General features: G+C 34.7%; 1 protein-coding gene across 1 annotated transcript in view; it reads right to left on the reverse strand.

The window, feature by feature from the left end:
* Positions 1–3,475: 3,475 nt before the first annotated feature.
* Positions 3,476–14,352, reverse strand: part of LOC106465870 (cell wall protein RBR3-like) — a gene marked incomplete at its 3' end in the record, with an annotated part of 56,091 nt that continues 45,214 nt past the window's right edge. Inside the window, exons 10-12 of the mRNA XM_022393829.1 lie at positions 6,159–6,351; positions 4,587–4,792; positions 3,476–3,634 (exon numbers count right to left, since the gene is read on the reverse strand). Of these exons, the coding sequence (XP_022249537.1) occupies positions 3,476–3,634; positions 4,587–4,792; positions 6,159–6,351 (558 nt within the window). The remainder of the gene's footprint in view (positions 3,635–4,586; positions 4,793–6,158; positions 6,352–14,352) is intronic.

Here is a 14,352-nt window from a genome sequence, read left to right on the forward strand (position 1 = left end):
CATTGTTTAAAGTTACTGGGTCTTTAATAGATATGCTATAGTTTTTTGAGTTGCAATGGTGAAAAACATGGACTGTTTTTTATTGTGTTATGAATCTGGTTTCCAATTTTCTTCCTGTTTCTCCGATGTAGAATTCTGGGCAGTTATTGCATGTTATTTTGTAAATGACATTGGTATTGTGTGATTCTAAATAATTTTTGTTTAGTAACAATTTTAATTTAGGGCCGGGTTTTTGAGAGAACTTGACAGTTGGCTAGTTTTGTCCAAGTGTGGATAATTCTTGAGCTGTTTTCAGGGACTAAAGGTAAACTGCAGTGTAATGTTCTGTTGTGGGAAATATTGGAGTTTTTCAACAACAGCTGGTGGAAATTTATTGGTGTGAATGAAGAATGCTTTATGTGGTTGATTTCTTCACTTATGTTGTCCGTTGAACAGTTTATGAGGTTTTTGAGTGTATTGATTTTTTGTGTGGTGTCATGAGCGGAATTCCAGGGGATGTAGAGGCCTGTGTGTTCTTCCAGTGAATTTTGGTTTTAAACTGTGTGTCCGATCTAATAATGTTGAGGCTAACAAAAGATAACTGTTTATTGTTTTCGTGTTCTATGGTAAATTTGATGTTGGGATGAATGGAATTTATGTGTTCAAAGAAAGTTAGTGTGTGTTCTGTAGAAGTGAAACCGCAAAAGTGTCATTGACATATGTGTACCAGTATAGTGGGGGATGAAGTGCAGAATGTATGGCTTGTGTTTCAATTTGGATCATAAATATATTGGCAAGAATGGGCGAAACAGGATTGCCCATACTTAAACCATCTATTTGAAGGAAATATTCGTTGTTGAAAATGAAGTTGGTTTTAATTGTTGTAAATTCTAAGATAGAAGCAAAAAGTGTGCTGGGGATATGGATTAACTTGTTGGGGTCATTAATGCAGAGGTCAAGTGAAATATTGCAAGCTTCATTGGTGGGGACTTCGGTGAAGAGTGAAACGATATCATAACTAGTCATTAAGGCTTTCAAATTTAGTTGGTCTAGTGTATATTTGAAATTGAAAATGAACCTGCAGGTGTTGCATATGGTGTGAGAGTCCAGGCTATGTATTTGTCAAGATTGTAGTTGAAGAAGTCATAAGTGGACAGTATAGGTCGTAGGGGGCAGTCCTGTTTGTGTGGTTTAGGAATGCCATAGATCGTCAGTAATTAAATTATCTTGTTTCATTAGTAACAAAGTTCTGTTTAGTTGTTTTTCGTGTGTGTTTGTTGGGTTGTTTGGGATGGCTTTGAATTTTTTTTTATTGGAAAGGATGTTGTTCATTTTGTTGATGTATTCTGAATTGTTCATGATTACAGTGGTGTTGCCTTTATCAGCTTTTACAATTTTAATGTTAGTGTCTTTTTTCAGATTATAAATGGATTTGATCTCGTTACTTGTGAGGTTACTTTTCAGTTTACGAGATTGGTTGACTATACTAATAGTCTTGTTCAAAAATTCTTTAAAAAAGTTATTTAAAATAGAGTTTTTGGGAACTTTAGGAAACCACATTTTGTTGTAGTTGCCTGTGATAAAAGTCTGTTGGTTGATGTCATGGATTTCTTCTTTCTGTAGTTGGAGGATGGTCTTTAGTTCATTTATGTAGTGGGTCACTAGTCTTCTGGCTAGATCTTCTAGGCACGTCTTGAACTCTAGGCATGTAGCTATTTTGTGGTTGACAGCAGAGTTGAGACCTTTGTTTAGAAGTCGAAGTTCTGTGTCGTTGAGTGTCCTGTCAGATCTGTTGATTACAAGGTTAGGCTGAGCTGCATTGTTGTGTTTCACTTCAAGTTGTTGTACTTTCCTTAGTTGATCTAGTTTCTTATTGTGTATGGATTTCTTTTCTTTATTCAACAATGAGTTGTTTTGGTTGATAGTGCATTGTATATTGCCTTAATCATCAGGTTTGACGTAGCAGGCTAGTTGGTGGTCTAATTTCTGTTTGAGTTTTTGTAAATAGTCCAGTTCTTGATATTTGAAATTCAGGCTTGCTTTTAGGAGTTTTTTCTGCATGTTTTGGAGAATACCTAAAAACTGGTTTAAGTTTTTCGATAACTTGACCTTCACAAATTTTGGAATTAGCTTTTCAGAGTGGCACTGTCTGAGGAAGGAAATATCATTCCTTCTTTTGATGATTTTTTTATATTCATGTTGCAAAGTTTAAAGTTAGTTTCACGGTATGATTGGTTTATGGTAGTGGATAGGTGAGAGAACATACTTAAAAACTTATACATGGAATAACAAAGATAAACGTTTAGACTTACACAACCTCGATTAATTGCTGTAGTGAATTCAAATTATTAAGCATTATTAGTCTCAAAGTGGGTTCCTCGTCATCAAATATCCATCATAGTTGTAAGGATATTAGATCAGTTTTCAGTTTGGAATATGAACCATCACCTAGCAGTTTATTAACACCATCAATGCATCATTGTTTTCGTTTCCAATTATAATTTGGACACCATTATCAGCTTCAGTATTTATTCAATTAGTTGTTCTTTTAATCCTGTTTATTTTGACCAAACAAAACCATTTCTTTCAACTAGAGTAAAGGACCACACAATCAAAAATCATTACAGAACCAAAATTCTTCCATCAACCCAACGAAAGAGAATCATTAGAAATATTTAAGAATAAAGAACACATACTTAATAATGAGATATAATTTAAACTAAACCCAATTTGGAAGGTTTTTTTTTCAAATTAGTTTTTGCACTCCATTGCCATTATGAAGTTATTAAAATATGAAAATTAGAAACTCATTAGGTTAGATAATAGACAAAAAATATTTTGTCATATTTTAACACAAGGATTATGAATTACTAAGTGAAGTAAATTCGATGATGAGGAACCCACTGGAGACGGCTTGAATGGGTAATGAAGAAAAACTTATATTAAAGTTTTTCTTCATTACCCATTCAAGCCGTCTCCAGCCATTATAAGTGAAGTAGAACTGAAACATTAGGTTTACACCAAATAAATATCAACTGCTACAGTTTCCGTGAGAGCTTTTCTTCTTCTTGTAAACATTATAACATGAAACACTCAGTTCTATCAGAAAATCAATGTAAAGACATTAATAAAAAATTATAAAAAGATTTAGCAAAATTTTTTTTAAAAAGCCTATATCTATAAAACTAGATGAAAATGGAAAACTATACAGAATTTTAGACTCTAGTGAAGTGAGGTTAAATGTGATTATCAAACACTCAATTAAATGAGTGACAGTTTAAATAGTTCAATAACAAAAAACTTTTTTAGTTCAAAAAACAACTTTTAATTAAATAAAAGAAAAAACACCGAAGTACAAGCAAAGGCAATAACCTTTTTTGCATTGATTATATTGAGAAAAATTTGTAAGTAATACAGTTTTAACCCTCTAGAGGACAATAAACTCATAACTTCCCAACAATATGAAATAACCAGCACATTAGCTGACCTTTATTACCTGATGTGAACAACGGACGAAAGGCCACATGATGGCATGAGGAATCAATGTTTACCATGACAGAACTTAAGGATCTAACAGGAGGACCTGAAGAACCTCTTGTAGCAAAATTGTGCGGAGAACCCTGGTTGACTGTATTTGTAGTGACATGTTGTGACACTAAAATAAAAAAGTTTTCCATTATTTATTAATTTAAACAGAAAAACTTCATTCTGTATGCATGGTGAATAGCACTAAAATAATGTTTACCATAACTATACCACTACACTTACTTGCTACCACAAACAAAGGTTGAAGTTTTTGCAATTGGTTTCTTCAGTCTAAATAAGCTATTCCAATCAAAGTAGAAACTTATTTTATAAATGATAATATAAGCTATCATATTCTACTGGCCATCTCTTTCAAGATCTTATTTAACTATGCCTATTCTGAACACTGTAAACAGTATAAATACAAAACTTCAGAACAAAGCTCTCTATATTAGTTACAGGATGTTTCAAATCTAAGACTGAAAAAAATTTCACTGTTAGTCTTGCATTATTGGACCAACTCAAACAAAACCACTTTGTACATAATTTATAAGTAATGGTGTGCTCTAGTATAACACTGTTAGTAAGCCAGTTCATTAAACTGTCATAGTCTTAAGATAACAGACTGAATTTATAAAGGATTAGGAACAAAAAGTCATACATTGCTGGTACAAGATGATTATAAGGTTCAATATTAAGAAAACATATAACAAATAAATTTAATGATATATAAATTTGTTATATTTTTATCTATTAACCATTAATTGTTTAATATACTTTTAGAACCAGGTTAGCAATATATTTGTCATTCCTTGCAATAATCCTACACTGCTGTTAATGTTCCTGTTTTGTTACAAACATACATATTATACATATACATATGTGTATATAAAGAAAACAACAGTACAAGTAAACATGTCTAGTGAACACTTTCAGTCACAAATATATTGGGTGAAAGTTTAAAACTATATTTTAAAATTAAACAGAGAAGATTTTGATTTTTTGTTTAAAGTCTCATATATGTATGTTTTTATTTTCAGGTATAAATGTTCTTTACTTATAAGTACACAAGAAATATTTACATATTCCAGGTCTTTGACCAGATGATGAGACCACATTGGCAGCATAACTTGATGTTCCTGAAGAACCACTAAAATGATGCATTGTGACACCACTATGAACAGGATAAGATTCATAGTAATACGCTGTTGCTGGAACAGCATACTGTGCACCTCCTGGAAAGCCAAGCTGTGGCACTGAAGCTAATCGTGTTGCTGCACAAGTATTGCTATTAAGATAAAATACCCAAATACTTATTCAAACTTTCAAGAAACAATCACTGAAAATACAATATATATATATATATATACTGTACAAACATGACACACAAAAATCAATGTTTAATTGTGTTTTTTTAATATTTACTTTTAATTTCAGAAATTGAGTAATATATAATACTAAAATTTGAATTATAATCTACAGTTTCATACCAAACTTATTGACATAAATTCATGAAATAGTACTTCAATAAAATTTTGTCAACAAACACGATGATGTGGCCTTTCACCCGTGATCTGTCTCGAAAGGGTTAAGGCAGCATCAAGATTTGAAACTGCACCATCACACCCAAACCAATCTGGTGCAATGTACCGTTCCATAAAATGAACGTTATGAAAAAGAACCCTAAAATACAAAATAAAGCCATTACAATGAAGATGGCATATGTTCTGGTATTATTAACACTAGAGTCTTCAATGTTCTCCATGAAAGCAGAAAATCTAGCAGAGTTAAGCATTTAGGACAGCTAGAGGCCATGAAACTACATCACCATCCTAATCTTGGGCAATAATACCATCTGCAAAGTGAGAATTATGGTTATGAAAGAGAATTCTCCAATCCACTTGGCCACTGCAATGAAGCTGGGTACATCTCTTTCTACTATTACCAAGATAATACACAGACTAAAATTCACAAGCCTAGAGCCATGCCTGAAAACCAAAAACTGTTTTCATGAGAAGATGGCTAATAAAAATATTGATCAGAGCACTCACACTTCCTTTTGATCACATACTTTTCAATACCCCAGTGCAGCTCCAATAAACATGTGCCTTAAATGTTGTCTTGTATGCCAATATCCACATATAGTAGAGGATTTGTGGAAGGTCTGTCAAAATGTACATTCTAAGATTGATCTCACTGTCCTTCACATAAGTTTGTGATGCAAAATGCAGTGTCAGGCAATAGTGTGTAATCACAACCATAAGAATAAGTACAAACAACACTAAAGGAAGTAGTTTCAAGGGCAGCATAGAAACTGGAACATCATTCTTTTAAAATGTGATTAATCTCAGCATTGATTTACTTTACATAAGATACTACATGTCATTGGAAAATATAAACTTTACAGCAGTGATTGTTGGTGTATGGTGCTGTGTAAGATCTGATTGATTTGAGCCCAAATGTGCACTTTTATTCAAAAATAGTAACAAATATACATCAATAAAGAGTAATCCATGTTATAAGACTCAAATACCAAAAAAATGTAGCAGATTTGTTGATAATAGTTGGTCTGAATTACTTATTAAATGATAACACATACATGAAAACTAGATAAAAATATTCTTAAGTTTATTTTATAACTACCAAAGCCATACCTCTCAGTTTTCGCTTCGAAGGACGAAGAATGATTTGATGACCCTGACAAAGAACGTGGAGTGGTGCCACTCTTGGTTGATGTTGGATTTACTGTATTTATCCTATTGGTCTGAGAGGTAATTTCATTTCCATAATTTGGAAGACCTTCAATACCTGTTCGGGAACTACTTGACAGCTGTGGGTAAACTTTTGCTATCATGATAGAATAAAAAAAAAAAGGTTCAAAGTGGAGCAATTTTTATAGATTTAGGTCTTGAACTAATAACTTAAATCAAGAATTGCATTTATATGCATAACTTATTTCCCATATAATTTACTTAACAAATACTTTATTTCACACCTACTTTACTCCATATTACAGAAGTGGTGTTACAATTACTTTGCTTTACCTTATTACTTTTACTAATCCCTCTCTACACCTTCAGTGTTTGTTGATTCTCTGGGTGCTCATTGACAGACCACATTAAAAGCTCTTCCTTCTTCCTGGGCCACAAGTTATAATTTTCTTATACAGAAAATATATTTCCGATATGTACTTACCTCTTCTCACATAAATATCTCTTCTTGTTAAGTGCAGCCCTCTATGTGCAAAAAAAATTTACGTGTGCCACAAGTCTAGAAACTCCTACCCGTAATGAGTCTTGCATGCAAATTATCATGCAACAACCCTCCACCAATAAGAGCACGACACGCTACTCTAATGCACGTGACTCCCTCTATTCAATTCTACTGAACTATCACTTCAAGTGTGGCAGAAAAGGAAAGAACTGATTTTCAGTGCAGAAGAAATGTAGAAAGTGCGGAGGTAAGTACCTATCGGAAATACTTTTTCAGTATAGGAAATTATAACTTCTGATATAATATATTACATGCACTCACATAGACAGCTAGAATCCTACACTGAATAGGTGGAGGGACCAGTGAGATGGAAAGAAAAAAGCATCCTTCAAAAGATTCCAAAGGACACTCCCCAAAAGGAGGTCTTTGGAGTCAAAGATCATACGAGGGAGACCACACCACTTTTGAAACAGGTATATTCTTTGCCCATTGTGGAAAGATGTTGCATATATAGGCAGGAAAGTGAAGGAGCACATCCAACTGGGAGAGAACTATGGCAAGAAAGTGATCGGAACCATACAATATTTAGTAAAGTAAGGAAACTCAATGCCAGGAAACATAAAAGTGGGTAGGATTAAAGGATGTGCCTCTAGATGTAGAGTGGCTAGGGCATGACGGACCGTACACAGCAAGTCAACTACATCCAAAACCCATGCCACCAGGAACCGACATCCACACAGGGGTAGGATGAGGATCATACCACCGGTAAATCAACTACAATCCAAAACCCAGCCACCAGGCACTGACATTTACACAGGGGTAGGATAAGGATCATACCACCGGTAAGTCGACTACAATCCAAAACACCGCCACCAGGCACCGACATCTATGTGAGGGTAGGAAAGAGGATCATACCACTGACAAGTCAACTACAATCCAAAACCCAGACCACCGAGAACCAACATCCATGTCAGGGTAGGAAAGACGATCATACCCTCTTCACCTCAAGTTCATAAGACTGGAAGGAATCTCATACCCCCTGATCCATGAACAGGCACATGTTGTTGTTTTATAACAAAGTGAGAAATTGAATGATCGATCTGGGAACCTGACATTGAAAAGATGTCTGTGTAATGTAAGCATTCTCATTCAAATATACGACAGAAACCACCACAAGTGCATGAACATCTTCAGAATAATAATCATCAAAAGATAGTGGAAGTGGAAGAACTGAAGTAATCTGCATGTACTTCCACTGTGACCCACTACATGGATGGAATAACAAGAGTAGAAATGAGTGAAGGAATAGAGACATCTGTAACACATATATGAGGACTTATGTTAAGGGTAAGAAAGAATGATCCAGATAAAAACAAAGACACGTGGAATGATAAACAGTATGTGAAACATCAATGGCAAATAAATCAGACCTCCAACGTCCACTGGCTAAGAGGAGAAGGAAATAAGTCTTACAGGAAAGTGAAACAAGGAACGCGTGGAGAGAGGTTCGAATGGAGGCAAAGCAAAGCAGTGAAGGACCACATTAACATCGCAATCCGGAAGGTCAGCTCGCCAAGGGGTGGATGATGAATCTGGAAGGAACACATCAAAATGGAAGGTGTAGGAGAGGTAAACATCCTACAGTATCAAGAAAAATGAAATGTGTGGGACAAAGCCACCCAATAACCCAAAGAGACAAAAAACCCTCGACTGAAAAGGCAGAGGTAACGGGAGGGGTAGTTTAGAGCTGAAGTAGCTGCAGGAACCACGGTTGAACCAGCTAGTAAGGAGCATTCAGAAGGACCTGACACAGAATAGCATAGATCATAATCATCCTATGAGGAAGTCGAATGGAAGGATAAACATATAAGTATTGGTCCAATCCTGACTGAAAGCATCCACAGCCAGAGCAAGAGGATGAGGGACCTGAGACCAAAACAGAGCTAATGTGTTGTTGAGTGATGTGGCAAATGTAACAATGTGAGGAGTACCCCACTGAAAACAAAGCCATTGGAAAACAAGAGGATTGAGAGACCACTCCGTTGGATAGACTTTGTCTAGATGGGAAAGCTGATTCACAACAAGATTGAAAGCACCTGGAACATGACATGCAATGATATGAATATCAAGCATGTGTGCCCAAAAAAGAATATCAAAATATGAAAACATAGGAATTGAGAATTGATACCACCCTACTGATTGAGATAAGCAACCTCTGTACAAATTCGGAATGGATCATTATCAGTAAATTTCTGGCTAGCTGGAGAAAATGAACCAATGCACGATGTACAGTGAGAAGCTCCAGGATGTTGATATGAAAAGACCTCTCAGTCAATGTCCCGAAACCTCCTTTTGATCGCCCCTCTCCCCCCCAGCCCTGAAGAGGCTCGTCTGTGAAAATGTTTAATTCTGGACAAGGAAGAGGCAGTGGGATACCCGCTGACGTGCGAGTCTTGCCCAACCACCAATGTAGATTGCCAACAATGGTAGGAGGAAGGGAAATAGAAGCCATCAAAGGATCCTGTGCAAGATTCCACTGGTCATGAAGAGCCCACATATGTGCATGACCTAAGGGGATAAGGACTGCCATGGAAGACCACATCCCCAAAATTGAGAGAACCTCACAAGCTGTAATAGAGGGAGCAGTAAGCATATAGAGAACTAGAGATGCACGGGTAAACAGCCAGATATTCGGCCCTGGCTGAGTATTGGACTTCCCAGTAATACTTGGCTCCGGCCAAGTATCGAAGCTAAAAACAGCTGTATCCGGATAATTGAAAATGGCACCTAACCCTTAATTTTTGTGGCAACTTGCACGGCACTAAAAGTTATAGTCAATATTGGTTTATTTTAAAAAAAAAACGTGTTCCGAGCAACAAAGACTGATCGCCCGCTGAAAGTTGGGGATTCCGAGAACAATAGAGGTTAATGCATTACAGTTCTTATTACAACAGTGAATTTTAATTCTTATTTGGACATTCAATGTCATTAATTTTTTTTCTAAAGAATTTATAAAATTCAACAAATTCCCCTTTTAAAATATTTGTTGACATTTTTGAGCTTAAACTACTACATTATCAAATGGATGATAACCCTTCATTTTCATTATAATGTTTATAATGAAACAATTATGCAAATCTAACACTTATTCAATACAGACTTTTATAAACATAACGAACATGAGGAGACATATCAACAAACATTTTGTAAAGTTTGCCAACTACTTTTCCTATTAGCACCAAACAAGTGACACAAGAACTGAACAGCCTCAAACAATCTTATGATGACCATAAAATTACAAAACAAAAAATGGGTCTGATAATCCAATTGTACTTTGGTGAAAAGCAGTAACGTATGTCAAAACTGTCAAAATCTCCAAGTTTAAAAAATTGGATATATGTGAGAAAATTATTTACTCTCTAAGCTCAATACATTTTGATTGTAAGCTGGTTGAATTTGGTTCATAATTGTTTTACTCAATCATTTAGAAGCTATATTTGTTAATTTTTTGTTTTCTGGATGTGTCTAAATTTTTTCTTTCAATATTTTACAAGTTGAATTTCTGAATTAAAAATAAAATGAATATTATGCTAAATAAAAAAGAAACATTACTTTGAAAAATGCATCAAATTTCCTATTTTTCAGTTCAGCTTACAAAATATAGAAATGTAAATTCACTTGAACTTTTGATGCTTATTGTGGATCTGTATGAATTACATTTTCATCTTTTTTGAAAAAGATAGAGGTTAGATTTTAAAATGTTGTAATCCTCTTTGTGAATTGTAAATTTTGTGCAATCAAGTTAATTAAAAAACGACAAATTTCAGAAACAATGACATAAAATTTAACAAAAATAAAATTACTGAAATTCAATGAAAATTACTTTTGCTAAAAGCTTTTAAAAGCATAAATCAGATGTTACGTGCTTACTTTATGAAATCTGTAACATCAGGTATACAGAAATTTTCATTGCGAATGTGTAAAATGATTCAATGAATGTGGAAAGTTCAACATTTTTAGTCACTATTTCTAGTTTTACCATTATTTACTGAGTAGAATTTGATTTAATAAATACAAACAAAACAAACTCTTAAGTTTCCTTATATTTGTTGTTACAGATCTAGAAATTCTTTTCCTTCCTTTCATATGTTGTCATTTTGACACAAATGGATATTTTGGAGTTTAGGTGAATAAATGCATTGCATAAAGTACAGGGTGATTATAAAGAAAATTACACAGGTCAGTGCATCATATCTCACAAATTGCACAAGGGTTATAAGAGTATAATCCCAATGCAAATACCACAGCTATCACGTGTCCCAACCAGGATTGCTAATGCAGTTTCTCAGGTATATTTTTCATGAGTATAAATAGGTCTACTGATTGCAGAGCATTCAATCAACATGACACTGAAAAGTGAGCTGCAAAGTGAACTAGTGAAATCTTATCACACCAAACGATGCAATACTGAGGCAACTCTCGAAGAATATCGTGGAGTGCATAACATCCACAGAGGGCCTTGTTCCAATGTTGCTGTGTCCACATTCACAAAAAAATTTGAAGGGATGAGTGGGTAAGCCAAGTAAAGTTAGACCAATGCCACAATAAAACTACTGCTGAAATCAGCCATACTGCAGAAGAACAAGCCAGCTCAAATGCACACAGGTGCCGCAGTGCACATTATGTTGCCTAGTAACTGGATTTGCCAATTTAAATTGTTCATAAGGCTCTTTAGTCAACTATGCAAATGTTTACTTGTAAACTACATCATGTTCAAGCACCAAAAGAGACAGATTTATCTCCACGTGTTGATTCTGCACTGCAGTACTTGGTAAGACTGGAAGTCAATGAGCAATAGCCTGCCAATATCTTATGAACTGATGAAGCACACTAAACCCTTTCCTGAAGTGTTAACATACACAATTGCATTATCTTATTGGGAAGTAATCCACATATATTATTTCCCAAGCATTTCCATGATGCTAATGTGACAATGAGGTTTGGTTTCATGAATGAATTTGTTATTGAACTGTACATTTTTTGGGAAAATCAATCTGCACACGAATTGTGAAACTACACAGTTAATGCTTCATGATACCATGTAATGTACATAACCAATGTGATTCCCATGTTGAAACAACAAAATAGTTTGCATGTAGGATGGTGCCCCTTCATACATTACTAACCAGGTAAAACATGTCTCACAGCAGCACTTTCAGAACATAATGGTTTCAGGTCACTTTTCTTGAGGCCACAGTACCACTTGCATTTACATCATACCCTTAGCATCTCATGTGCAATCTAATCTTCCTAAGACATACCAACTGCGAGATATGAAACGATTAATTCTGGAACTTTCTTTATAATCACCCTGTAGGTAACAAATATGACTGAAGATAACTAACTACATGAGAGTAAGTCCTAGTTTTGCATATTGTAGAAAATTCATCAATCATGTACAAAAAATGCTACCAAGCACAATGGGAATTTTCATAGAAGTAAGTTAAAAATGAGGGCAGAATTGGGCAGAAGCACTCAAAAATTGGGGCAAGTTGGGTTGTCCACGTAAAAGCATCTACCTGGAGCAGTGTTATAAGTTATGTTCCTAAAAATATGAAAAGAATAACAGGAAAGGTCAAACCTAATTGGCTTGCTACATGTATAATAGAAAATGAATGATAAATCCTACAAGTCTAAAAAGATGAAACTGACAGAGAAATTAGAAGATTTACATAACTATAGTGATTTGGTTAAAAAGAAATCAGGAAGTACAAAAAAGGCTTATGAGAAACAGCTGGCTGATAATTAATATATAACATTCAAACTAAAAATAAAGGACTTTATAGTTTCAACAATGGTGAGCAAAATATTAAAATGGGGATTTGGCCCTCAAAGAATGCTGGTGGCAAGATTTTTGTTGAAAAATTCAAGATGATTAAGCTTTTCAATTATTTTGTTATTTTCTGATTTTACAAGATAATAAAGTGACAAACTGACCTTCAGCATTCTATGGCAAATATTGGAATTGATCTGAATCATACAGATATTAATATCTTGATAGTAAAAATCAACATGGCCAGACAAGGCTTTTCCCCCAGGATTTTAAAGTAAGTCAAAGATCAGATATGTAAATCTCTCTTTTTCAGTGGGCAGGTGCCTGAGGATTGCAGAATTACTAATTTACTCCTATTTTCAAATGAGATGATAAAGAGTTGCCCTGGAAATTACAGGACAGTTAATCTTACTTTTGTAGGCTGAAAAATACTAGACACACATAAAAATAAAGCTTTAAAAATCATTTTAGGAAATACAATATCAATGAAAGCCAACATGAATTCCACAAAGGGAAATTTTGCCTTACAAATCTGCTTTTTTTTTAGGATGTTACTTGTTTTCTGGTTGATAGAAAGGGCGTGGATTTGGTGTAATTAGATTTTTTAACAATCATTTAATAAGGTGCCACACAAAAGATTAGCTAAAAGAATTGCATGGGCAGGGGTTGGAGAAACACTAATAAATTGGATTGCAGGGTGTTTGGTTGTGTGAAATCAAAAAGTGGTTATTAATGTATATCAGTCAAACTGGACCGTAGTTACTAATGGAGTGCCTCAGGGGCCAGTTCTTGAGACTTTGCTTCTCTTATTTACATTTCTGATATTGATAAGAGCATAATTAGTAAATTAGTAGAGTTTGCTAATAATACTAAATTATTGGATATTTCTAGCCATATTGTGGATGTTGAAGTATAACAGAATTTGTTGTATCAACTTGTACATTAGACAAGTATTTGGCAAAGGACCTTTAGTTATGGTAAGTGCACGGTAATGCATTTTGGTTATTATAATTTGGGTCACGCATTTATTATAAATTGGAAGCCAATAGTGTGCCTGAATAAAAGGATTTTGGCATAGTAGTGGATAAGTCTCTTAAGTCATCGAAGCAGTTCTCTGTTTCTAGTAGTAAAGCTAATATAATTTTATGGTATTGTTACGACAGCGGGGGTCACGTGACGCTAGTAATACATCATATTCTCGAAGGTTCGTGAATCCTCGAGTGTTTACTAGATTTGCGGTATTCTTGTATGTATAAGACGGCCAAGAAGTGACGGCAACAATGTAATTGAACTGCAGACTGAGAGAGACTGACAATTGAGTCAAGCACGTGAGTCGTTTGTTGTGAATTATAGCGTTTGTTATAGCGTGACTGTGGAAATTACGTGTATTGCAAAGTTGTATTCAGAAAGAATAAACCAGTTTTATTTATAAAAAAACTTGTATCGGTAAAGTTTCTTCAGAAAGAATTTTACGGAAATTAATTAACGACCAGAGACGTAACAAATTGGTGTCAGAGAGTGGGACAAAAAAAAGGAGATGGAAACGAGAAGTGGCAAATCAAACTACAGCTTAGTTGTATTCAGAAAGAATAAACCAGTTTTATTTAAGAAAGGACTTGTATCGGTAAAGTTTCTTCGGAAAGAATTTTTACGGAAAATTAATTAACGACCAGAGACGTAACAAATTGGTGTCAGAGAGTGGGACAAAAAAACAGAAGATGAAAACGAGAAGTGGCAAATCAAACTACAGCTTAGGTTTGAAAGCAGCAAACCTCAAACTACATCCCAAGAAATGCCTTTTG

The sequence above is a fragment of the Limulus polyphemus genome, unplaced genomic scaffold (genome assembly GCF_000517525.1).
Source record: "Limulus polyphemus unplaced genomic scaffold, Limulus_polyphemus-2.1.2 Scaffold2082, whole genome shotgun sequence".
NCBI classification, from domain to species: domain Eukaryota; kingdom Metazoa; phylum Arthropoda; class Merostomata; order Xiphosura; family Limulidae; genus Limulus; species Limulus polyphemus.